At 41.4% G+C, this 16,602-nt stretch overlaps 1 protein-coding gene across 4 annotated transcripts in view; it reads left to right on the top strand.

The window, feature by feature from the left end:
* The window catches only part of LOC134395511 (contactin-4-like), a 637,778-nt gene that overhangs the window by 612,225 nt on the left and 8,951 nt on the right, over positions 1 to 16,602 (top strand). For all 4 annotated transcript variants that reach the window (XM_063121675.1, XM_063121677.1, XM_063121676.1 and 1 more), the window contains 6 exons: positions 792 to 862; positions 6,287 to 6,521; positions 8,818 to 8,933; positions 10,254 to 10,440; positions 10,853 to 10,965; positions 12,890 to 13,058. In XM_063121675.1, the coding sequence (XP_062977745.1) occupies positions 792 to 862; positions 6,287 to 6,521; positions 8,818 to 8,933; positions 10,254 to 10,440; positions 10,853 to 10,965; positions 12,890 to 13,058 (891 nt within the window). The remainder of the gene's footprint in view (positions 1 to 791; positions 863 to 6,286; positions 6,522 to 8,817; positions 8,934 to 10,253; positions 10,441 to 10,852; positions 10,966 to 12,889; positions 13,059 to 16,602) is intronic.

The raw sequence follows: 16,602 nt of genomic DNA, 5'->3' as shown, positions 1-16,602 counted from the left end.
ACAAGACAATTATATAATCAACATTATTTTAGAATTTTAAAGAAATAGGCAACCGTTGTGGTCCGTGTGAACTTAAATTCTCTAATATATGCAAGGGAAGCAGAAGACATAAAGTATCCAGTTCATTAAATTGATGAGTATTGACTCAGCCTTATTGTTCACATGCACTGAAAGCTATGCATTCAACATAGCTCTATGTTAGCAGTGATCAGATTCATCAATATAAATAAATGAAACCTGTTATAGGGGAAATAATTTTAAAAGCTATTTGCTCTTAAATATCGTATTGGTCATCCTCAAATTTGCATATAATGCGCTCTCAAAGGATATAATACAGACCCGGCTGCAAAGCATTTTAATCAATATTCTGATTAATAATTCTATTTGCATTACAAGAAATACATTGAGATGTTGTTGTTTTTAATTTTATTCAGTTTTATTTTTACTCAGTGTTTCCAAAAGCAAAAGATTTGTTTTATTTTCTTGGTTGCAAGAAAATTAAGTTAAAACTATGTAGGAAAATCACAGCAAATAAAGGAGATTCTTATTAATAAAAGGTACATTATTATTTTAAATATGCTTCAAAATGGAAACTTCTGGCAATAGTGAATTTTGTTTTGCAAATATTCTCACCTTATTCTGAAAACTTTATTGTGATCTCTTGCCTGAAACCTTTGCTAATGTATATATTTCTGTACCTAAAAGTTCAAAGTCACAAGGATCACTTTCATGTATGCATTGTTACTCCCACCTTGCAAGAGTTATTGCAATATTTGTCTTCTCTTCTGCAGTTCCTGAAATCACGCCAGCTAATGTTAGTGGAGGTGGTGGTACTAAGTCTGAGTTGGTCATAACTTGGGAGGTAAGTGGCCTGTGGTTTCAAAAGAGTTAATTCACAGCATTTAGTGCCAAATGTATCATGCACTGACTTGATATTCTTGCATCAGGCAGCAATTTGCAAAGGGAATGTCAATTTTTAAAATAATGAATTGCCCGTGTATCTCTCCCCCTGAATTTAGAGGACAAAAAGAGGACAGGTTCTAATTCCAAATAGGATGCAGCTCTGAAACATGGCATGGGGAAATAGAGAAAACCTAGGAAAGTTTGAGGATCAGTCTGCATTTTTAAGCAAATCAACCTGATTTGCAGTTTCCAGATGAATCTGCAAATCAGAACACAGTTATCCTTTGGATTCCACACTTCTCCAAATTTTGCGATGGGTTTTCTGGCTCCAAAATGTGTACACAAATGTGTATTTTAGGATAAAATGCATACAATGTAAGCCTATGCGGCAGGGTCTTGCTATTTACTGTTTTACTCTGTACAGCACCATGTACATTGATGGTGCTATATAAATAAATAAATAAATAATAATAATAATAATACAAGATGCATATTTTAAAGTCAAATACCTACAGAAATGTTTTTAGGTATTAAAACAATGCACATTCACATGCATTTTTTAAAAGCAGATTAATGTGGAAACAGAATTTATGAATTGACCACATGTGGAATTGACATGGATTGGAAATAGACTGAGACCATGTTCAGAAGACACCTTAAAGCATGGCTTTAACCATGGTGAATAAGGCCTTTTTGCTTTATTCACCGTGGTTAAAGCCATGGTTTAAGGTGTCTTCTGAACACAGCCTGGGTCATCCATCCCTAGGAAAAGGATCAGGGATAGGAAGCATACCTGCCGTTCATATGCAATCTGGTTTCACAATCAATCTCTCTTCACAGTATATCCTAGGAATTACTCTTCCTAGGCAAGGTGGAGTTCTCCAAGAGAGAATTCTCATCAGCTCTCAAAGCAACAATTCAAGGGATTACTTGGGAAAAGCTAAAGCTACCAAAAAAAAAAAAAAAAAACCCCAACAGAGAGCTTCGGCTGTGGAGCGGTATATAAATGTAATAAAATAAATAAATAAACACGCTATGGTTTAAACTTTTATAGATTCAAGTAGAATCAACTTTATCTGATGCATGACGTATGTGGCTCAGTTGGCTGATTTATACAGGATTATAATGGGAAAAACTGGAAAGATGCTGAAATGGCTATCTGTTGGACTGTAATCATGAGAATTATAGTCCGACACATGTGGAGGGCATCAGGTTGCAGAAGGTAGGGATAGATTGCTGGAAGACTGGGCAGGTCTGGATTCAAATCCCCACTAAGCCATGAAGTGGATTGGGTGACTGTTACAAAGCCATTTCACAATTGCTTTGTGAGGTGGGACAGTAGTGCATGCTTCTTTTGGATCAGTATGTTTCAGCCTAACAGGTTTGTTTTATGAATGAAATAAGGGGATGAACATGCAGATATGTTAATAAATCAATGGGAAAGGCACCTGCCCTGCTGCAACTCAATTGGTAAAATTGTACAGCACAGCCCTTGCTAGAATGTATCACTTTAGTCACATGACTGGATGTCCCTCCAATCTGAGGGAGGCATTTTTCAGTGGCAATCATGCTACAAAAGTAACCTGTTGCTTTTATTCCTGTTGCCATTCAACAGCTTTAGTAGCAGAGTGTGCGTCTGTGCTTTTCAAAAACAGCATGGAATACAAACCTGAGAAGTGCCTGGTTCAGACAATTAAACAACCCACACTGTGTTAACCGTAAGATGTGAATACATGTGAGTTCATTGTGAACATCCAGTTGGGGGCTCGAGCTTGGTGGAATTTTGCCAGCTCGCCCCCCCTCCCTTTGACTGGAGTCCACAGGCTGCTGCGCATGCCCAAATCAATCTGTGCCAAGTTGGGCCAGCACGATGGTCCCTGTTGCTCCACCAACCCACCATGGTTGGGTTAAAACTCTGGATTGTTTCTCCCTCACCAACCCAGAGCTCTGTTTTCAGACTTCATAGTGGACACTGCCATAATGAGCATCAGTCCTGGGTTGTTTAGCAAACTAGAAGTAGGCAAGCAGTCAGCAGGCAGTACACTCAAGTGCTCCCACATACTCACAAACAATCCATGGCTTGTTAACCATGGCTTGTTACATCGTGCAAAGCGGGTCAGTATGTGCAGAGCTTTTCCCTAAATTGCCATTTTGCATAAATGGCAGCTGTAAAGAGGTCCATTTACACAAAATTACAAGAGAAAGCATGTTTGGCATTCCCTGCTGCCCAATTTCAAACAGAGTTTCCCCAACCTGGTGCCCTCTACATGTGTTGGACTGCAACTCTCTTAATTCCCAGCCAGCATGGCCATTGGCTAAGATGTATGAACATATTTTCCCCATTCTTACAGAAAGTAAATCCCTGGAGGCAATACATTTGTTTTGTAATATTTACCTCATTGTTCAGAGAGCTATATGCCACCTTCCTAGAATTCATTAGTTTCATGCCATGCCTTCCACATAAAAACTGTTACAAAATAGAGAGTGAGTCCATAACTTTAAGCCATAAGTTGCAACAAGTCTAATTTAGATCTTTTTAAACTCACCATAGATGCACAGCAGCTTTCCTCCCCAGTTGTGGCACTTCCGATGCAAAAAAGAAGAAGGGACTTAGGCATATGCTAATCCAGTTGGCTTCAGTGGAACTTAAGGACACCCTTAAGTGGTGTTCAGAATAATGATATTCCCTGGAATGAAGGTTTTCATTTCTTTGGCTTTCATTCCTTACTGAGACTCATAATACATAAGACTAGATCATTGCAGTATGTGCACTAGTGACCTGAAGGTGATATGGCTGCTTCTGGCATCAGGCAGCATTTGCCTGTTAAGTCTGCATAACACTTCAGCGTGCGACCCCCGTGTCATGTTGGAGTTCACAACACACTTAAAGTAGGGCAGGCCCTTTGCTTCAAAGCTAACGACTTACTGTGTCTGGTAAGGTAAGAACAGCACACAGGAGAGCAGTGAGGGATGCAGATAAAAGCCTTGGAGATTCTTGTGATCTAATGATTTGAGTAGCTTAAAATATACAGACTTTAATGCCGCTAAAAAGAGCAAGCAAGTGTTGATGCAAAATAAGTATGGGTTTATGCAGGATGGGCAACTTTGGGGGGGTGGCGGGGTCTGGGAGCCACTTTTCATCCCCAGATACCACTGCGGGTTACAGTCTTGCTGCTGCTGCTGCACCACCACATTTATTTGCTGAGAAATGGGGGTGGAGGTGGAGAGGAGTGGCGTGGAGTTGCTAGCCTCAGAAATGCCAGCCCAGACAAAAACAGTGATACAACATAGTACACCCTTGTGCGTCCTTTCACTTTTTTGCTCTATACAATGTCTGTGATCAATCAAGGTCCCTGGAGCCAGTTCCCATGAAAACATCGCAAGAAACAAAGTATATTTGGAGTCATATTGCTGTAGATCAGGAGTATGAATAATGCTGCATATGGAAAACAAGAAATGAATTAATTACTTCTAAATATTCCTCCAATGCCATCAGAATAAACCTCTCATAACTCATCCAAAATTCATTAAAAAATTGTGGGGGCACTATTACCCCAAGCCATTTTCCAGTCTATCCTAGGGTAGTATAATGCTCCACAACCAGAAATGTGTCTGTGACGCCAGAAGAAGTATGTTTTCAAGGCAAAATATTAGGAAAGTATACTTAACTGTCATAGTAGAACTTAAGGTAAACCTTTATTATTACTAAAAACTCACACTTTTGGTCTTATGGGGTATTTTTCTAACACCATAACATTTTTTTCTCTGGTAAGGTATTTCCCCAATGAAATCCCATTGTTTGTGCCAACACAGAATACTTCTCTGCTTTTCTAAACCAGTTCCATTTGGTGGAGGGAAACACTCATGGGGACATTTCATACCTCAAAACATTGCTTTGGTTTAGGGGACATAAACATACCCCAAAGGTAAAATCAATAGATTCTGATTTTATGTTCCCATGTTGGGGTGGGTGGGTTTCTTTCCAAAAAGGAAAAAGGCAAGTGGTAAGAGGCTGGAGTTTGGGAAACTTATGGAGGTAACAAGACACAATGTCATGGGAGCACTATGTTGTAGGTCTACTTCTGAGTAAATTCTGCAATGTAAAGTATATTTGGGGAACCTCTGTATCCTCACCTGACTGGACCAAGAATGGCTTATCCCAAATAAAGCTAGGGAAAAATGAGCCCCACAATTTTCTGCCCTGTTTCATAGTTTGGCAATTTTTAGGAGGGAAACATACCACAATAAGGGAACTCTGGAGTTTCCTCACTTCTCCCCATGCAAAGAGAGAAAACAGTTTCACCCACATTTCAAGCTGAGATTTCGCAGTTCAGCCAGCCCTTGTGCCAGCACAATTTCAGATCATCTTAATAGATATGCTTTATCAAGTTCCCCATTTTCCACCATATGTTTCAACAGTGGTTTTTTAGACTTTGTTCTAGACCACCCTGGGAGTCCAGGAAGCTTATCAGGTGTTCTGTGTTTACAAGGTTGGTAATGGCAGCAAGCTGCCGAAAAAGCAATTTGTCTATCCTTATCAGTTTTCCTTAGCACAAATCTATAGGAGCATGTTGTGTAGGGTATACCCTAAGTTCAGGCAAGTCAGGAAGATACCTCGTGTAACTGACAATGTAACTAACTAGTGAGTTCCCTGAATGTAGATGGTAAACCAATGGTGGTACAAGAATATGAAGAAGTAGGACTGGGAAAACCCAGGTACCTGGTTTTGTAAATTGTGTTGCTATCTTCTAAAAACCAGAAACCTTTTTCAAGTTCTCCAAAGAGGCTTTTAGAAAAGAAAAGAAAAGATTTATGCCTCTTGTTATCTTCACTGATTTCCCCAAAGTTGTTAACAGGCTTTTCCTTTTCCAGCAGACAGAAATTATAACAGATAGAAATTTCATGTTTATGACTCAGATCTGAAGAAAGGATGTGTTCAGCTTCTCTCTTCATCAGTGGGAACTGCTGCAGTATAATCAGAAAGCAAAGTCCCAGCTGCACGTGCAATTCTGTCTTGCATGAGTATATCCCTTATTTGGATCAGATCCCAGCCTGTGTGTTTATTAGAGACATTCAACTTCTAGAAGCTGCAGATGGCAGTCAGATACTTCAGCCTTGATTTCTAGCTGTCCATGATGTTTAGAGCTTTAGTTGGTTCCTTTTCTGAATTATGCTATTTTAGGACTAGATGCGTTCAAGGGAGCAAATAGATATTAAAATTATGTGAGAGCTCTGAAACAAATTAGCATAAAACACAGTATGCTTTTCAAATCGAATGCTTATTTCTTTTGCCAGATAAATTTCCAAAGATCAGTTGTATTGTGGCTTTTTCCAAATTTAACCTACATATCAGACGATTTCCATATTTCTTCTTTTGTTATAGACAGTGCCTGAAGAGTTACAAAATGGAGGTGGGTTTGGTTATGTGGTTGCCTTCCGTCCATTTGGTACAATAAGTTGGATGCAGACTGTCGTGGTTTCTCCTGACGCCTCCAGATATGTGTTTCGGAATGAGAGTTTACCACCATTTTCACCATATGAGGTCAAAGTGCGAGTATACAATAACAAAGGAGAAGGTCCTTTCAGTCCCATCACAACTGTTTACTCAGCAGATGAAGGTAAAGTCTAGACGGAGCACAGCCTAATAATTTAGCATATGCAACATGCTGGCTGTTTCATGAAGGGCCTTGTGTCTATTGGCATATTCTGCTGTTGTCCAGGCCTGCTTGCAATAAATGGCGTGTACCCAGTTTTAGAATTCAATCTCCTATAAATTAATATCAATCATGATGACATATTGGATAAAATGTATATCAGGAAGAGTGAGATCATTAATTTAAAGAATGTATTATGTTAAGCTGCTGAAACTTAACCTCTTCGGTCAAAACATTCTCATAAGTTGAAACTTCTAATTTTGATGTTTAATGGTACCATGTTATTTTTTATCAGGGTTGACAATATGCCCAGCAGCATGTTTGTACATTGAGTTTAAATCTATTCTGACATTACAGTAGGATTGTAATACATTTTGTATGCTTGAATTATATTATTTGGATCTATTGCAACCCTAACTTTGTTTGTGTGTGTGTGTGTGTGTGCGCGCGCGCGCATCTACATATACATACACAAAGATTCAAATAACTAACATGTGTGGAATATATATTCTCTGAGGAACCATCCTGAGATTTCACATGAACCAATGTCCTCTAATTGCAAACTATGTCCAAACTACGTGGCACGCTGGATTCAATTCAGCAATGAAATGGGTTTTTTTTAATTGTTACAGAACTGATATTCGACACAAAGGAGATGGCCATGGCTTAGTTGTAGAGCAGACTTTCCCATCCTGGTGGCCTACAGGTGTATTGGACTACAACTCTCACCAACCCCAGCCAGCATGCACCTGGGGTTGTAGTGCAACACATCTAGGGGGCACCATGATGGGGAAGGTTATTGCTGAGAAAGCCCAAATCTAATCATAGTCATCTCAAATTGAATGGCCTTGGGTTAAAAGGGTTATGAAAGCGTGTGCCTAAGACACTGGACAACTTCTCTCAGTAAGATTTGAAAATACTGAAGTTAACAGGCCATAGCCATATTCAGATGTTCTAATAAAGAAATACAGGCTGCACCTATTAGCCCTTATTTTAACTTCCACATATTGATAATTCTTTGTGCACAGAGGCTACACATGTACAGGCTACACATGCACATAGGATGTGTATCTGTACCGTGCATTTTAGTAGGGTAGATTGTGTACAGAGCCTACCCCCTGTACATCTTGTACAAACATAACCTCTGTGTACAAAGAACTGCAAAATCAGGAGTGGGGCCTTGATCTGCCACCACAATCCCCATCTTTATTTCATGTGCTGATCATGCCCACTTTTTAGTACATCTAAATAGGGCTTCTATAACATGTCTATAAACACATGCAAAATACACTACTGAGCTGACTCCAAACCCTTGTGGTGACCCAGGAGCTTAAAATCAACTAAACTCAGCTACACTTTCAACTAAGTGATGTTATTTTCTATTATTTCTGCTTTCCCCCTTCTTCCCTCTGTTTATATAGCACTCTGAATTTCCAAAGTGCTTTATAGTGCTTATTGTGTTGGCCCTCACAATGGTCCTGGGAGAATCATTGTTTGAAAAAGAATTATTTAAATTGGTGTCAATGAGCTTTAAGAATATGTGATTATAATTTTACTGCATCCTACGGCAAGGTGGGAACCCGAGATTTCTTTAACATGCATAAATTCCCTGTATTTACCATTGTATGACAAAGATTTGTAGTCAGAACTACAGTGGTGGCCAAAATTGTGTACACTGCTCGAAATTTTCATCTTTTGCAACTTTGCATGCTTATGGAAAATGTTCTGTTTCACAAAATTCAAATGTTTATCAACTGAAAGAGAATTTAATGCTGAATTCAATAAAAAAACCAGTATGCAAATATCTGAAGTACAAAAAAGATACTAAATGGGAGAGGTGGGTCTGCCACCAAAAAGAGAAGTTTTATGACCCTTTCAGTGCTCTTGTCCATAAAACTTAGGAATATTCAAGACATAATGCAAGCACACTGCAAATTTCCCTCTCTAGTTAATTGACTGTCCCTTATGGGAATTGGAAAACTCTCCGTATTATGATATTGTGTCACATGTCGAGTGCATTACATGGGAGAGGAGAGATGGAACTGTTGCTTTCAGTGGCATAGCACACTTTCAGTAATGGCTACTTTCAACCTCTGGATGACTTTCTTAAAGGCACTAATAATAATAATAATAATAATAATAATAATAGCAGCTTTGAGATCCAAAGCTGACATCATCCATTGCATTCCAAAGGATAGTTACAAGAAGAAGAATAACCATTAAGGAGAACCTGCAGCTAACCATTTTTGCTTCTTTTTAGAACCCTCCAGAGTTCCAACCAATGTCTTTGCCAAAAGCCTTTCTGCTTCAGAAGTAGAAATATTTTGGTCCTTGCTGCCAGAAACCCAAAGGAAAGGAAGGATACAGGGCTATGAGGTAGGAGCGTAAGACACATCATCAACATGAAACAATTCTATTCAGCAGACTTACAGCTCACACTGTTTATTTCCATGTTTAGTCTGAAATGGTCTGACGCACAACGAAGTTGTTTTAAACTGACAACTTAAAATGCTAATGCAGTTGGTCTCAATAAGCTTTAAGAACATGTAATTATAACTCTTAGTGCATCGCACTGCAAGGTGGAAACTCTAGATTTCTACAAAATGCATAAACAATCAGATATTTGCTCCACACGTACCACAGCACAGAGCCACAGGTCAAGTCTAAATGCCAATTTACTGTATATTGTGTTTTAAATGTGAACCTTCTCTCACACACTCTCTCCACCCCTTTTGCAAATGTTTTAATACCAGTTTTGAAAAGCTATAGAACTAGAAATGGAAAATAGCTCCTGTTAGGGGAACTCACCCTTCATGAGGGCAAATGTAGACCACAATATACTGAAATCAGTGCAGTGAACTGGAATGTTAAGGGCTATAAACATGCCCATCATAAAGATTGCTTCAGTGGTCAGATGTGCTGACCGATAGTTTCATACATGAAAGGATTATTTTGAATGGCTGTAGCCTTCTGAAATGGAGGCCATGACAAGATTTATGGAGCAGTGATAAAGTAAAAGTCCTAAAAAGATTATCTCTTCCAGGAACTAAGTCACCTTCATTCTTTTTTGCATAGTAAAGGTCATATTAAGACTTATGGAAAGGTCTTTCCATAGCAAAGGTCATACTAAGACTTGGTATTATTTCACATAAAACAGGAACTTGGCAACCTCATTTAAGGAGGATTTTTTTAAAAAATCGTAATTCCACAATTTACCACTATTTTTAACCAATGCAGGCTTGGGCCATTGTGGTCCACAAGATGCCCTGTGACTGTGGCAGGGAAGTACCCTGCCCCCAACAGGCATCACTTTAAAGAATTGAGCTATAGAATCTCATTGGCCCACCCTAAGGAGTGGTTTGTTCACTATTGATATGGTAAAATAATAGTATTAACAATAATAGTAGTAATAATAATAATAATAATAATAGCAGAGAGCTTCGGCTATTGGGCGGTATAAAAATGTAATAAATAAATAAAGCAGCAACAAAATGGAATGGAAAAATCTGGGGCAATTGCTTTAGGAATACAATTGGAATTTTTATCAGATTTGTTAGTGCAAATCAAACCCGACCTGCTGGCATGTATGGGGCTCCCCCACCAGGACTTTTTAGCTACTTGGAACTGTAAAGAATGTGGCATAATTCAATTCAGTTGTGGAATTCAAATAAGAAAGCATGTGTTTTATTTGTGCAGGTTAGATATTGGAAACACGGGGATAAGGAGGACCAAGCTGGAAGAATGAAAACTGCCACCAATCAGACCTTTGCAAGACTCACCCACTTGAAGGGCCATGCTTTGTACCACTTGGCTGTCAAAGCTTACAACACAGCAGGGATGGGACCTTCCAGTGCTGTAGTCAACGTGACAACCAAAAAGCCACGTGAGTGTGGGAACAGCACTCCTTTTATGTTACTGTGTATTATTCTATTCTCCTTTTCATGCACTCTTATTCAAATGTTCGCTACATCCCTGATCTTATTAATCATGGCACAGAAAATGGAAAGCTTAGCTGCCCAGGAAAGATAAATATTTGTCTTTCAGTTCAGAACATGGACTACTTCTACTAGTCACAAGCATACTGATTTGCCATCCAATTCCCTTTTTCATGTATAGCACTTTGTCATGTCGTATCTGCTCCTGACTTTGAATATACATGTTTGTCCCACAGCTCATTAACTTACCAAATATAAGAGTTCACAGCTCCTCAGACGCTATATAGAGGCTACGTTAGCACTTGAGTAAGGAAAACCTTGCTACTTTATAACATTCAGCTTCTTATGTTTTGAATTTAGCACCAAGTCAACCGCCTGGAAATATTATATGGAATTCATCGGATTCTAAGATTATACTGAACTGGGATCAAGTAAAAGCACAGAATAATGAATCTGAGGTGAAAGGATACAAAGTAGGTAATAGGAAATAAGAATGCAGTTATCTGTCATTGTTGTAAGACATTGAGTAGTTCCACTGTATTGAATTAACTAATCACCAGATTAATTAAGTGTGAAAATGTATATGGGATCATAAATTGAGGTAAACAGTTCACTCGGGCTGTGATCCTTAGCACCCTTACTAATATTCCCTTAAAATCAGTAAAGCGGTGTGGTTAAGATCTAAGAAAGCTGGACCGTGTTCCACGGGTGGCTCCAATGACAACTGTGCACCAGTTGCTGGGGAACATGGGTGGGAGGGTGCTGTTGCACCATGTACTGCCTTGTTCATCCCTGGCCGATGGCTGGTTGGCCACTGTGTGAACAGAGTGCTGGACTAGACGGACCCTCGGTCTGATCCAGCATCAGGGCACTTCTTAGGTTCTTCTTATGAACAAGAATGATCAAGCAATGGCTCTCTGAAGCCATGACTAGACGAGAGGGGTTGAGGGCGACGATCTTGCAATTTTACGATTGCAAGATTGTCGCCCTCGTCTACATGCGGCGCACGACATCCCAGGGAGAAGAGGACGTCGCGCCCGCCATTTTGTTTTTTTCTTAAAGGAGAAGGAGCACTCAAGCGCTCCTGCGCAAAATGTATTTTTTTTAAAAAAAGTTCCACGCTCATCCCACCCCACCCCAGACAGGCACAGAGCTCCTGAAGAGCTCTGTGTCTGGGTCTTGGGTCCTCGCAGTTACTCGCGAGGAGCAGGGACAAACCACGATGCCCGGCCACATGTTCTGCGGTCTCGGAATCAGCCCAAGACTGCAGAAAAAGTGGGCTAGAAGGGTAGGGCGATATCCCAGGGAAAGGGAGGGATCATCCCTCCCTGCTCCCGGGATCCCCTGTGCGTCAGGGATGATGCTGGGGCGATCACTGGGATAGCGCCCCGTCTAGCCATGGCCTGAGTTGCAAGGACAAAGTACAGCAGCCTGATTCCAGGGCAAAATCCAACATCAGAACTTGTACCAGTGTATGCTGCCTGGCATCCTCCTACTAGTCAGTACCCTGTATATGTTTGGAGTGTGAGCATGACACTTTGCTACTTATGATCATGTGTTCCATCTACAGGGAGGTAGTTATTCATTCTGTTGACTTTGATAGAATTCTGCTTAATATTACAAGTCACTTCCTTGTTTGGCTGCCTCTGAACCATCTTTCCACCCAAATCTGATGTAGGCAAAGCCTTGTATGGGCCAGCTGCATGCCCACCTAAGTTGTTACAGCAGTTGCTACACTGGTATAACACTACAGCTCATAACAGTGTACTGCTGTATGAGAGTTCCACCTAAGAAATATTTTTCCTTGCTCCAGAACTGGACAATCAAACCTCAATTCAGAATAGAAATGGAAAGAATGGGAAAAGGCCTCCCCAATGGGAAAGGCCTTTTCCCATCTTATATTTCAGGGATGGGGAGCAGGTAGATCTCCAGATGTTTTCAGTGTTAACTCCCAGAAGCCCTGCCAGCATGGCCAATGGTCAGGAATGCTGTGTGCTTGTTTTATGTACAACATTTTGGACTTCAGCAGATTGATGTTGAAGTCCAAATATTCTGGAGATCTTTCTGTCTACCCATTATATTTGGTGAAATCTCAAGTATTTTGCATTTGAGGAGAGTAAACCTGCATGAACAACTCTGATTTTGCAAAACCACTGAGTGTAAAAAATAGTTTTTGGAAATGAAAGTAAGTATGGGCAATCCCTCCTAATCCTTACACTGTTTAGGTGTACAGTAAGACAAGAGGCTGCATGACTTTGGAAATCAAAATATATATATTTAGAAAATATGAGAGCTGAATATAGCCCTAGAAAAAGAAGGCATTTCTATAGACAATCTAAGTCTCGTCGTTCTTTTTCTTATTTCTCTCTTTTTCTCTTGGCTAAATATATTTTCTAGGTTTTATACAGATGGAATAGGCAAAGCAGCACATCTGTTATAGAAACTAACAAAACATCTGTGGAGCTTTCATTGCCTTTTGACGAAGATTACATCATAGAAATAAAGCCATTTAGTGATGGAGGAGATGGCAACAGCAGTGAGCAGATCCGAATTCCAAAGATATCAAGTAAGAGCCCTCTTATATATGCATATCTGTAGGCCTATGTGAAAAGCATATATAGGGCAAAACAATACCACCTTCCTTCTCCCATTTTTGCATTTTCAGATTAAATTCTCAAAATGAGGAGAAAAAAATGTATCCCATTGTCTCTATAAAATGTTAACTGGCTCTGACCAAAAAGAAGGTTGTACCTGTAAAATAAGCATAACTTGTCATCAAATAGATTCTTCTGGAAATGGTGTATAAAGACGAAGTGCCTAAGCATATTTGAAGGATATATTGTATGTAGCAATCTAAAAAAGTACTGAAAGACTTTCCAGGGGCCGCAGAGGTGGAGGTCAAAGCAAAAATGGACACCACTTCACACTTCTCTATAGCAGTTTCAAAGCTGCTACAGAGAAATTAACGGACAGATATGTCCATACCTGAAGAGGTGCAAAATTTAAAATGGATGCATGTATTTCATATAAGGGTCAGTTGGTTTGGATTCTATGGCATGCTTTTTTGTCACGTTCTTTATTAAAAGAGCGCAAACCACACTTCAGAAAGTGGTATGAAATTGTCAGCCACCGCACATTAGTTTCCATGTCAAATTCAATGTACACCTCTCTTGAATCTGTCTCAGACTCATATTGAGCATTAGTTCAAATAAGTCTCCATTCACATTACCGTTTCCCCATGGCCTAATTTGGTCCAGTTCCATGCCATTTCATTTGCCAAACATGTAGCAAGGTAAATGGAGTTAAGCAAGGCAACAGATACCCTTCCACATATGGAAGGATCTTCCACTTCTCTTTCGTGGTCTCTGTGCATCACACATATATGGGCTCTGCGCCTGCGCTGAGCCAACCGTCGGAACTTCTAAAGCTGAGAACGTTAATTTAGGCGGGAACCCCTCCCCCACCATCGAGTGCGCATGTGCAGAAGGTTCCCGCCTATCTCCTCAGTTTTTCTTCGACCGCCTTGCTGGCAACATGCTTCGGACTTCGCTCCTATACTTACCTAGTTAATCCTCTTTGAGAACGTTCATTATACTTTCTTCTTCCTCTTCTTCTTTATCCTTCAAAGTTCCTCTATTCTTTCCTAAAAAAAAAAAAAAAATACTATTATTTTAAATTTTTCTTCCTCTCCCTTGGACCTCTTTCTGCTTCTATCGCGGCGTATGGCACTAAGAGCTCCCTTTCGGAAGTGCGTGAAGTGCCGCAGTAAACTTCCACCGGCAGACGGCCATTCACTCTGCCTTCTATGCCTGGGTGAGGCCCATGTAGTGGATTCCTGCGCCCATTGCATGAGTTTCTCTAAGCAAACTCGAAAAAATCGGTCTGACCGCCTTAAAGCAGTCCTCTGGAAAAACGCATTACTTGCAGTCGACCAACCGAGACCTATGTCGACGGAACGCTCAATGGGCACGCCCTCACAGAGGCAGGAGATACCAGCTCCTCGGCCAACGGACACAGAAAAACTGCCCAAAAAGCCGAAGACTAAACATCAACAACCTCTTGACAAAGCGAAGGCAAAAAAGAGGAAATCAGATGCTTCGAAACATGAAGCAAAAAAGGCGAAAAGATCAGGGGTCGCTCACACATCCCCAACGCCTTCTGCCTCGCGTCCGCGTCTACCCCCTTCGACACCGACACGCTCGATGTCAGGGGCTGATTATAGAGAGGCACAATTGACTCACGAAGACAGTGTTCCTCGATACCAAAGGGAAACAAATCCAGCCCATAGCCATCGCTCATCTAACCACGACGATCGGCCCCATACATTGAGAGGGAGTCGACCAAACACGGCATCACTTTCGGAGGGAGAAATTCAAGATTCGTCGCCCCCTGGCCCGATAATTGTCATAGACCTACCACAGCAGTCATCGCCTAGGCAACGAGCCTATGGCTCCAACTTGTCGATAGCGTCGAATGCGCCTGGACATAGTCCTTATGATTCGGAGCACAGATCCCCTATAAGAGATAGGAGTTGGGTCTGCTCCTCAGCATGGTCGATACCCTCAAATCAACAATGCCTTCGTGACTTCGACCAAGACTCGCAAGCATCGAGAGCAGACCGATCGTGTTTCTCGACCCCGCGTCGACATGCCACAGCTACCATCTCGGGACTGCAAGACCAACCGCCGCCAGTCCCACGACGTGGTATCTCACTCACTGCCAGGCCAACGGCCATTGCATCAGTGGCACCGTCATTCGATGATCGTCCACTACCGCCACCACCAACATCTCGCCCAAACAACAACCTCTCAGATTCAGGGTCAGACGACGATTACCTGTCAGATGCTACATCGATGTCGTCACCACGACCTTCGATCCCGTCTCCCGGAGAGGCAGTAGAAACACCAGAAGGTTCGTCCCCGTCGCAGGACACCTTTCACTTCAATGACCAGATCCTTAGAATGGCACAGTCCTTAGGGATCCAAACTCATCAACCTGTGGAGAGAATTGAAGATCCAGTTTTTGACACGATCTATACTGAGGCAACAGCTCCAGTATCAATTCCGTTCCTACCCACGCTACTGCAAACGGCCAAATTATCCTGGAAATCTCCAGCTACTATGGCCCCCACATCGAAAAAACTTGAATACCTTTATAAAGTACAGGATAAAGATGTAGGTTTTCTCTTTACCCATCCAAAACCCAACTCCATTATTGTGGAATCGTCACAGGGAAGATCCCAGAGAGCTCATGCCTCCCCTTCAGATAAGGAAGGCAGACGCCTGGATTTAATGGGCCGGAGGATTTATTCCTCAGCGGCATTGGGATTCAAGGTTGCCAACTACCAAGCGACTATGGCACGCTACCAACTCTTTCTCTGGGAGAAGATTGCCTCCCTATGCGACTACCTTCCAGAGGAAAAAAGGGAACTAGCCCATGTCTTTCAAGATGAAGCCATTTGCCTATCGAAACTACAAATAAGCACAACCAGACACCAAGTCGACTGCGACGCAAAGGCCATGGTCGCAGCAATCGCCTTACGCCGACATGCTTGGTTGCACTCAGCCTCAATAACACCCGAAGCGAGATCTCGCATCGAGGACCTGCCGTTTGACGGTGAAGGACTGTTCAACGCAAATACAGATGACACGATGGACTCCATACAGAAGGCAAAGCAAACTGCAAAGAAGATGGGCATGACACAGTTTCAACCCCAACCCTTCAAAACCAGATATTGGAACAGATCCTTTCCACAAAATAAACAGTACTCAGACTGTTTTCACCGCACAACTCAGCAACATCGCCAAAAGAAACAACAATACCCCCGTTTCAAACAATCTTGCGGGAAGACGGACACTGCCTCAAAGCGGAGGCTTTGACTCAGAATTTCACACCACTCCAACCAACTCATCATACGACTTCGACCACCGACTCCAACCCTTTGCCAAAAAATGGGAAGATATAACATCAGATGCCTGGGTCCTCAAGATCATCCGAGAAGGATACAAAATAGAATTCGAGACACTCCCTCACGTCGGTACCGTAAGAGTAACAAAGCCATCTCAACCCCTGGCAAAGGAAATTGCCACCCTTTTACAGAAGAAGGCAAT

The sequence above is a fragment of the Elgaria multicarinata genome, chromosome 3 (assembly GCF_023053635.1).
Source record: "Elgaria multicarinata webbii isolate HBS135686 ecotype San Diego chromosome 3, rElgMul1.1.pri, whole genome shotgun sequence".
Taxonomy (NCBI): Eukaryota; Metazoa; Chordata; class Lepidosauria; order Squamata; family Anguidae; genus Elgaria; species Elgaria multicarinata.
The sequence above is the reverse complement of the archived record's forward strand: the minus strand, read 5'-3'. Positions and strand labels throughout refer to the sequence as shown.